This window comes from Hakea prostrata, chromosome 8 (assembly GCF_041222555.1).
Source record: "Hakea prostrata isolate BN-2017 chromosome 8, UWA_Hpros_2, whole genome shotgun sequence".
In the NCBI taxonomy this organism is placed as follows: domain Eukaryota; kingdom Viridiplantae; phylum Streptophyta; class Magnoliopsida; order Proteales; family Proteaceae; genus Hakea; species Hakea prostrata.
Window position 1 is genome coordinate 3,873,255 of NC_142607.1, and position 10,583 is coordinate 3,883,837.

At 36.0% G+C, this 10,583-nt stretch overlaps 1 protein-coding gene across 1 annotated transcript; it reads left to right on the forward strand.

Annotated features, from left to right (window-relative positions):
- The first annotated feature begins 4,480 nt into the window (after positions 1–4,480).
- Positions 4,481–9,328, forward strand: LOC149006348 (Galactose oxidase/kelch repeat superfamily protein). The gene is given in 5 exon segments (XM_089166341.1): positions 4,481–4,667; positions 5,651–5,720; positions 5,827–6,708; positions 8,118–8,253; positions 8,255–9,328. Coding segments are annotated over 3 exon segments (1,158 nt in total). The 5' UTR covers positions 4,481–4,667; positions 5,651–5,720; positions 5,827–6,178; the 3' UTR covers positions 8,747–9,328.
- Positions 9,329–10,583: the final 1,255 nt, after the last annotated feature.

Genomic DNA, 10,583 nt, shown 5'->3' on the forward strand with positions numbered 1-10,583 from the left:
GAAACGTGAATCTTATAAAATACCAATTCGGCTTATACTTTCTCAATTAGAAGTTACTTCTCCTCATTACAAGATTAAAATAGAAAATATATCTAAACCATTGATCTAGAGAAAAGCCAAACTAGTTTTGATAACCGATTGAAAAACAGTCCTAGCGCTTCTTGTTTCGAGAAAGAAAATAATAGATCAAAAAATCATTTTATAAGACTTTGTTTTGTTTTCCAAGTGATTTTTCAAACATAAATTGAATTTTATGAAAATTTATATTTTAATAAACAATTTTGACGCACCAACAAATGGTTGTTATGTTTGTTTCTCAAAGTAAAAATTGAGTACGGATTTAATTGAAGTAAACGAGTCTGGAGAAGGGTATTCATGATTTTTAGCATTTTAAACATAAAAACTCCGGGGGAGACTCACCCATCACAGCCAGGACTAATTAGGATAAAGCCTTGAAAACCGGAGTTAACAAACAAAAAATCAAAAACTTAAGAACTCTCAACCCTAATGACACAGTTTTCAAAATATAAAATTTTGTTTCGGTTTGATGGTTCACTTGGGCAGCTGGCGAAACAAGGCAAAATCCGAAATGTCGGCGATATTTTGCCGACATTTCAAGGACATTTCAGTTACTTTTTAATTTTAACAGGAGCCTGAGGAAGAGGAACCCATGCGTTATATCCCAAGTTCTCAACCCCAAATCCCCAATATGCTGATGGTTCCCGTTCCCGTGCTCTGCAAATCTGAATCGCTAAGAGAGGAGTTTGCCTCATCGACATCAATTCCTAATCTACTTCTACAATTTTGAAACTGTAAATTCCAAATTTAAATCTACAACTTTGCTAAATTTCTCTTGCTTTTGCAATTTCTTCTTCTTTCGACATCCCATCGGTGGTGGATCGAAAAATATGAGTTCAAAAATCTGGATCGCTAAGAGATGAAGCCAGTTTAATCGATATTTGAAATTTATTTTGTTTGCTGCCGATGCTGGATGGCTGGTTCGGTTGTTCAAGACAGAAATTGAAAGATGAAAACAGAAGAAAATAAATTGCAGAAGCAAAGATCTAGGAGTTGCTCAAAACAGAGAAATCGAAACAAAGATCTGGTATATACAAATGATGGTGATGTTGTAGAATGTATCCCCTGGTCGAAACACTCGAACTTACAAAAACTTGCTCGACTGTTGTGGTCGAGTTTCGTCTTCGACGAACAAGTTAGGTCGGACGAACAAAAGAAGCAAACTCAAGCTCAATCTCTCAATGTATTCAATAACTTAAGAGTGCATACTTGATGGTGATGAATATGTAGGTATTTTTAGATTTAAAGAGAGATATCTTAACTGTGCAGTAATGGAGTTCGAATATAATTCTGTAATTGTTGCTAATTTCCTGGGAAGAGGAATCTTATCCGCCAAGACATTATTACTTGGATTGTAGTTGTGGGGTCCGATCTGGATTATAATAGTAACCCGACTTGATCGAATCCTTATCCCTATCTTTAAGGAGGAGGTTGGATATGATTCAAATTGTATACCTTGCTTAGTGTCTTCGTTTTATTCGTGGTCCGACCAAGGTTTGATTGATCCGGTTCTTCTTTGGTCAACCCACACAAGTCTATTAAAAAATATCCAAACCCTCAATGAATTATCAAACCTACCTTAAATTGCCTGCACAGCAGCGCATGCTTGATAGACCCCACTAATGCTTCTCTTTTTTTAGGTTCAATGCATGGAGAGTATATCATTTTATAGGAAACAGGGAAGAAAGAGAAGCACATGAATGTTCTCAGAACCCCTGAGAACACCCCAAATTTTCCTCCAAATAATTTATACCTTTCACACTGTTTGGTTACAGCTTTTATGAATCACAAAATCAGATTTGGTCCACCTCTGGCAGCTGTGAAGATAACCTTGTTTGTTTGCTTCTCCAAGACTTCTTTTTTTCTTTAAAAAAAAAATTTGAAAAAAAACCCATCAAAACAGAGAAGCTTTCCACGCAGACAAACACAGGTCCCCACATACCATTGGTTCAAGGAAACCCTCAAGAGAAAAGATTAAAAAAAATAGCCATTCCAACAACCAGAATTTCATTACCATTGCCATCTTAACAACCACAAGTTCATTATTTGCCTACCACCATCACAACCACACTTGTAAAACCCTTCACTTACCATAATTATACAAATCAATTCAAATCATCTAAAAAAAAAAAAAAAATCAAGTTACATAATGATTTGATGTATTACTCTCATTTCATCTTCAATTCTAGAGTCTCTGAATAATAAAATCAAGAGATTCCTTTATCATGATGAGTGGAGGAAAACTAAGATACTTAAATAATTGAAGAGATAGTCACACCACTTGTTAATTGTAGTAATACGAATCCAAAGTTAATGAAAAATATATTTACAAGATCGAAAGAGGAATAAGAAAGATATTATGCAAAACCTACCTTACCCTTTTAAGGAAAAATGAAAATTCTCTCTTTCTCCTAGTTGCACCTCCCCCATATGCATTCAAAACTATAATAAACAATTCATGAAAGATCATAATTTTTTTATTCTTCACAAATTTACAAAAATAAAGAAATACACGATCTTCAAAAGTCCATATGACTGATTCTAAGCTAGCGATAATGATTGTATCTGGGTAAGATAAATGTCACTCTCACGATGGATATGTATCCTCACAAGCCTTCACTTGTCTATTCTTCTTGATTTTCAATTGTCAATTTATTTGGAACTGAGAGCTTTGTGGTATTCGAGAAGATAAAAATAGATTGACAGTGCTATTTGGAATGAAAGAAACCAAAGAAATTTTTTGTGCTACATATATCATCTTCCTTATTACTGGAAAATGACAAATAACCTTTTTCTTTTTGTTGGTTTCAATATCGTCAATATTTAGAAAGATTGATGTGATTTTCTAACCATTAGATATTTAATAAATAATTCCGACTTAAATTGGTATTTCTCAAGTTTAATCTTCACCGTCCCTTTAATGTATTTTTATTTTTTTTTTCTTCATGCATTAATTATATATTCAGTTGTTTTCCATGGGAATCTTACCCAAAGGGTCATGAGTAAATTAAATTAATCAACAAATGAGCGAAGGACTTTCAACATACTTGAAACGACATGCTATGGATTTGTGCACTGTCTCTTATTTGAAATAAACAAAAAAACATTTTCTATGAAATTTGAAATGCCTCAAAGGAACTTCACATATTTTTCTTCTTAATGTGAAAAAATTTGTATAATATATAATATAGTTAGCTCGCATTGTGATTTGAAACACCAACCCTTAAAAATTTGTGTACACTAGTGAAGATAAAAAATCCGTGTGGATTATAGAAATCAATGCGTGAATATTGCAACATCTAATTATTTCGACTTCGCATAGACAAGAAAAATAACTTACTTCAAAATTAATATTATTTTTCATTATGAATTCTCTACCGGTTGAGTAGAGGTCTATATTCACATTACATCTCTTCATCATCATATAATAAATGCGAGACCTACTCTCAGGAGTCTAGATCACTTCTTCGTTGAAGGAGCCTTGACGTTTTTTCACACACGTTTTATACAGAATCCACGTTTAAAGCATATTAAATAACTAAATAACGGGATTCTCAGTAGATCCCACATGCTCCCCACATGAAACATGTAATGAAAAAGCATCATCAGAGCACATAGTGTTTCCTGGTGAAAAGGCAATCTAGACTCTCTATGAGTACTAATAAAATGAATAAAAAATAGAATCCTCAATGAGCTCAACTCTTATTGTACTGTAAATACACGTGCCCTATCCTAATTCGGAATTTTATCATGTCCATTCCCCTTTAGATGAACGACACACCTATCCATTAGTCACATCCAAAGGTTAAAGTAAGACTTAAAAGATTAAAAAAATATATATTTTAATTTAATCTCAACCTTTGGATGCGATTGATGAATAAGTGTCATTCATTCAAAGGAAAATGGATGATTCATTTCTAAGAAGAAGCGGACCTGATAAAATTCCATCATAATCCTAAAGACTAAAGAATCCAAACTCTAGTTGGGAAGTCTTCATGTCCACAAAAATATATTTCTTACAATTTTTTACCTATTTTTGCGACCAATATCCTGACAAGAAAATTGATTATCAATTTCCTCGTAGATGTGTGACATGTGTTTCAATATTATATCAAATGGTTGAAGTCCATTTACAAGTCACGTAATTAAAAAAAAAAATAATTATAATATTTAATATGAATTATAAATGAATCTCAACCATTGGATATAATATTAGATACATATCATACATTTACAAGATATGGATGTCTGTGGATAAATTTCCCTATTTTTGCTCTGAGGGATAAATTTTTGACCGATAGAAAAGAAGATTTTTCTTTTTTCTATTTCTTTCTTTAATATATATTTTCCTACAGCGTTCACATATTTCTATATTTGTAGGTGACGTGTGAAGGTCCTGTCAATTTTATCTTCTCTTCTGTTCAGCCGTTGTGGGCTGTAGCTGTTGTCCTTAAAAAGCCTCTCCATTTCGGCATTTCCTCTCACATTCCGCTGTTGGAGATCTGAACGAGTACCTCTTAAGCCAACTACAACTTCAAGCTCTGAGAGAGCATTCATTATTTTCTTCATCTTCAGAGTTAATTCATCAGGTAATCTTTACTCTCAACTCTTTATTTTTTGTTTACTATCGTTTCTTGTTTGCTGTTGCAGATTTTAAGCTCTTCCAGTAAATTCGATCTATCTGCTAAGTTTTTTTCCTGTCTTCTTTTTGGGTTTAGTTAATGTTGTTTGTTCGTTCGTTCTAGGGAAATATTTATTCTGACTGTACCTTTTTTGCTTCGTTTTTGAGCTTCATTGATCCCTATTTGCCTTGCAGATTTCTTGTTCTTCCTCGTATATTATCATTCCCTTAAAAATTGAATCTTTGTCTGGGTCTGCTTTTTACGCTAAGTGGGTTCTGTAGAATATTCAGAGCAGACGGCCATGCATCTGAATGTGATCCGAACTTCTGTTCCTCCTCGCTATTAATCGTCTATCAGGTGCCATTTATGGGATTCAAGATCTAAAATTTTTTGATTGACAATACTCAACTTGTCTTCCCCTCATAATCCCCAAATGCTCCTGTTGCCCCCTTTTTTCTAGTGTTTCTTCCTCCACTTGTATTCTGAAGTCCCACCTACTTTCAATCTCCTTTTTATCTTTTTGGATCTTGTTTTCTGAACCTTGATTTTTATTATTTTTGGGTTGTCATTTATTATCATGACGTCTGTTTTGTTTAAATCCTGCACAAACTGTAGTTTTAATGGCTGAGACAGTTGTCTGATTTGATTTTTCTGTCCAGACTAGTAATCTGTTTGTTGGACCATTTTTACATCTATAATTTCGCATGTGAAAGAGTAAAGACTAATCTTTTCATTTGTTAATGCTTTTTAACATGATTTGTTTCACTGGTGAGGATAGATGAGAGGGCAAGGTAGTGGCTTTTGTCGTTGTACAGTGAATTCAGAAATTAACTTTCTTATTATTCCTTCCCCTCATCCTGCAAATGAATACAGTGTCAAGGCCTTGATCTGCAGGGACTAATAAAAGTTGGTGCAAGGAATAGATCATGCTGATTAGATTTTCTTTTCAGGTGGTTCTGAATTTTGGTTAAATGGAAGTTACAGCGGGCTAAAAGTTGTAAGGTTCTATGGAATTGACTGGTGCGTTTTCTGTCATATTCCTTTTGTCTCTTGTTTGTCTATTACTAATTTCTGGATGCTGTGGCATTCAGATCTTCAGATATCTTATACATCTTATGGTGTGCAGGTATTTGGGCAATGTGTGGGGCCTTGGGCAATTCAAACAATGGGAAATTTAGTCTTACTCTGAGCAAATTTTTTGGCAAGAGGTGCTCTAGGAGAAGTTTTGGCATGGCATCTGAATCGTATTGGATGACACCCAAAAGATCCTTATCATTTACGATTCAGATTATTAACTCTCTGACATACTTCATGCCTTGGTCTCTTAAAATCCCTATAGGTGATGGGTATCATGAGTTTCTTTAGATGTTATTCTTCCATTCAGCGAACTGTGTTTTCTTTCCGATAATCAGGTTGATTCGATAGTGGATGAGAGGCACATAGTCTCCTTTGATTCATGCAACTGCTCAGCTTAGAGAATGCCTAGTTTTGCAAATAGCAAAAAACTATCCACAGATCTAGAAATGTGTTTCTCTACGGCAGTCCTTAAAGATCTGCCAAATTGTCCAAAAATGAATCCTCAGTTAACATCTCTTGCACCTGCTGAACCATACTGCCCTATCTTACCTGGTCTCTCTGATGATGTGGCAAAGTACTGCCTGGCACTTGTTCCACGCACTAACTTTCCAGCAATGAGTGCTGTCTGTAAAACATGGAGATCAGTTATTCAAAGCAAGGAATTCATTACGGTGAGGAAACAGGCTGAAAAGCTAGAGGAATGGCTTTATGTGTTAGCTGGAGATACAGATGGAAAGGGGAGCCACTGGGAAGTGTTGAATTCTTTGGGAAATGATCACCAGCTCCTTCCTCCTATGCCTGGTCCAGTGAAAGCTGGTTTTGGAGTTGTGGTTCTTGATGGAAAGCTTCTTGTTATTGCTGGCTATTCGGTCTGTGAAGAAGCGGCAGTTGTCTCTGCAGATGTTTATCAGTACGATTCTTGTCTGAACAGGTATGCTTCGTTTTTCTCTTTTAGTGATACATACAATTGCAAGTGCACCTTCTATTATTGATTAACTCTAGATGCTTTGACACTTTTAAGTGAGCTGAATGGTTTAACAGGTTTGTAATCTACCTTATTTGTTAGAATAAGGCCTAGTGAGTTGATCAGTTTGATTCTTTTTCCCCCTCCCTTTTCTTCATTTTTGTTTTATCCTGGAAGTTGTGATGTTGATGAAGTATGCAAAAAGACTGTTTTTTTCTTCCATGAATTGTGCTTTTATTTCATCTTAATGATATATAATTTAAATCTTTTCCTGCTGAGGGTGCTTGAGCCTCAATGCATGTCTGGCATCATGTCTACTTTTCAGATTCTGGAATTGAGGAAAGTGAAGTTATGTCTTTCTTTCCCCTTTGTCCTTTTTCTGCTCCACTGAAACAAAATGCTACAGACTTATTGGAGTGGGTGTTTAACCATAGCTATTCTACAAGAAAATTCCATCAATCATTGTAGTTTATTGGGGGGGGGGGGTACTAAATCTAAATGCAGCCTGGGTCACTAAGTTCTTGTAGGATGCTGATACAATGTGTTGAACTGAGGAAAACTTATTTAAATTGGCAGTGTAGAATCCAATAAACATATTATCTCATTTATTGTCTTTTTCCACAATGATGTATAATATGATTTCCCAAAATAGAGTGGAAAATACGGATTGAAATAGTTATTCTTGGCATTGTTATGCATGCTAACATGATTGTTATGTACAAATTGCATGTCTAGTGGTACTGGAGTCTGGACTCTAGAGGCTTATGACTGATGGGTCCCTCCTATGTCTGGAATCAATTTGCTTAGTAACTCGTAGGTTGTCCTATCATCGTGGCTGGCTAATTTTTCTTTTCCTTCATGAATGTGTTTGATGATATTTGCTTCCTGGATTGTCCAACTGGAACTGGCAATACTTTCTTGTCCTACAAGATACATGCAGACTGTTTTCTGGTTCTGCTCCAGGTGCTGCATCTCTATATGATGAGTAGGAAGTCTCCAAGAAACCAAACAAAACTGAGGTTATTAATCATTTATCAAAGAATTGTTATTTGTGTTTTTGTTTAGTAAAAATATTCTTTTGTTTTCCCTCTTCCTCCCCTCTCCTTTCCTTGTGTGTCCAAGGTGAGTTCGGGTGGGAGATAGGGGCTTCTTGGCTAATTAGCTATAATGCATACCATTATTGGTGGATAGTACTTCTTGAGCAGTAAAATGACAGCAATTTACCACGTGTAGCTGCACTTGGTTGGGGTGTTTATGGGAAGAATTTGCAGTTTGTGCTGTAGAAGATTGTCTTTGCATTTTGCAGCAAAATAAAAAAGATGTGTTGAATGACTTTATAACCTCCAAGTGTTGTAACTGTTTCTCCCTAAATGCAGCTGGAGCATGTTGGCAAATATGAATGTGGCTCGCTATGACTTCGCTTGTGCTGAAGTTGATGGCAAGGTGTATGCAGTAGGAGGCTATGGGGCTGATGGCGAGACACTCTCAAGTGCTGAGGTGTATGATGTCGATGAAAAATGAATGGATCTTAATAGAGAGTCTCCGTTGCCCAAGGTGGGGTTGTTTTGCTTGTGGATTTGAGGGGAAGCTCTACATCATGGGTGGTCGGTCTCGCTTCACTATCGGCAACTCAAGATTTGTGGATGTTTACAATCCTGAGCATCACACTTGGTGCGAGATGAAGAATGGGTGTGCCATGGTCACAGCACATGCAGTGCTGGGCAAGAGGCTTTTCTGCATGGAGTGGAAGAACCAGCGTAAGCTATCCATATTCAACGCGATTGACAACTCATGGAAGATGGTATCTGTTCCATTGGCAGGGAGCTCGAAGATTGGCTTTCGATTTGGGATACTGGACGGGAAGCTGCTGCTCTTCTCCCTGGAGGAGGATCCTGAGTACCGAACATTATCGTATGATCCCGAAGCAGCCCCAGGTTCCGAGTGGCAAACCTCTGCAATTAAACCATCTGGTATCTGTTTGTGCAGTGTGACAATCAAAGCATGACTACCCCTGCATCTTGAATCCTAAATATCTCTGTTCATGAGATGTCCTTCCCTATTGTCAGATTTCAAATTAGGGTTCCTTCATTTGCCTGAAACTGCACTCAGAGGCAGTATACTGAATGCTTTACTATTGACTTGATATGATCTCTACATGAAGGGTAGCGTGCAGTTTGCGCGCTCTCGGTAGAAGTGTAGAACATTATTTATTTTGTGAAGTTTCTGTTAATTGATTGTTATTCTAGCTTAATTTCGTTTCTTTGCATTTTTACTTGATCATTCTCTTTTAATCTGTAACGACAATTTTGCATTTATTAGATCGGAAGTTGGTGTTGTTAGAATGTTTGACCGTTTGGTCGGTAGACTCAGGGTGGGGAAGTTACGTAGTACGGTTCCTGCGTATTTAATGACGTGAAACTACCCAGGGTTTTTTGGAACCTGATGCCGGCCCAAGCCCTTATGAGTTATGACATTAGACCGGGCTCAACGAATATCAGATCTGGGCCGAACAAGAGACCGGTTTATCTAGGGAAATTTTCACCCTTAAAATCTAATTATTGATGATGACTTTTCTATCCAATTATCTTCACCATTCAAATCGTTACACAAGAAAAAAATATATCTTTATCATTCAAATCTTGACTTTTTTTTTTTTTGGTAGAAAATCATTCAAATCTTGTCATATGGAGGGGTAGGGGTCAAGGAGTCTGGATTGTCTCATCTGACGGCTGTTGACAACAAATTATACAAGGCCCATAGGATTAAGGTGATTAGGTTTATTTTGTTAGATGTTTTATTATTTTTTATTTGTAGGCCCTACAAAGTATTTTCCGTTAGTAAACAATGCAATTGACATCTAGGAAATTTTCAAAAAGATGGGTTTTATCGATTGTGTTACACTTTGATTTGGTTTCTTATTGATTTGATATGGGTAATATACGATTACTAAAACTCTTATATGGATTGGCGGATTGGCTAGTGTAGGTTAATAGGGACCGTTAGATCTTGATGGTCGGTTTAATGGATTTGCCTATATAAAGAATGTTATGTCCTTCCTGTAACCCTAATCATAATCATATTTGCTAAGTCATAAAGGATATACCATCAAGCTAGTGAACAAGGAGGAGTTTAGAGGAGAAAATCCAGCTTGAGCATAGAATCAGCTTGTTCAAGTTCGTTCAAAGAAGGAGACTAGAGACAAAAGAAGATATTCTGTTGTGTTTTGTCACTATGAATCCTGAAAAGGTATGTTCATCATCATCTTATGTCATTATCATACAAATACAAAGGTATTTTTAGTTGATCTATGCGATCTTGGATATAAATATTCTTATATCCTCTGCATTGAATAAGCTCCACCCTTGCTTCTACAACTAAATCAACGTTATTTTGATATCACAAACCATCGCTACATATATGAATCCAACGAGTTAGAACTATAATATGATTATGTTTTTTATAAAACCCTGGATCTAACTCCCAAGTATCCTACTCGGACCTTGGTCCCCACTTCACTAATCTATGTTAAGCTAAGGTAGATCAAACACTCAAGCTGATCATAACTTGATCTGATCACCAAACCATGAAACAAATGTTGATTCCATATTGGTTCTTATATTTTATCAAAGACAGCTTACAAATTGGTGGGGCTTTGCTGATCCTATTCTATGTATACCTCAAATTTTGACTCAATGTTTTGTTCAAACTCACTTAAGATAGGTTTCCGTCAACAAGACCAAACTTAAAATATTAAGATAAATCATGCAAAGGTCTCGGTATCATCTGTTACAATTATCACCAGGGGCTTAAAATTTTGACTTGCAATCCGAACTGTAACGGAA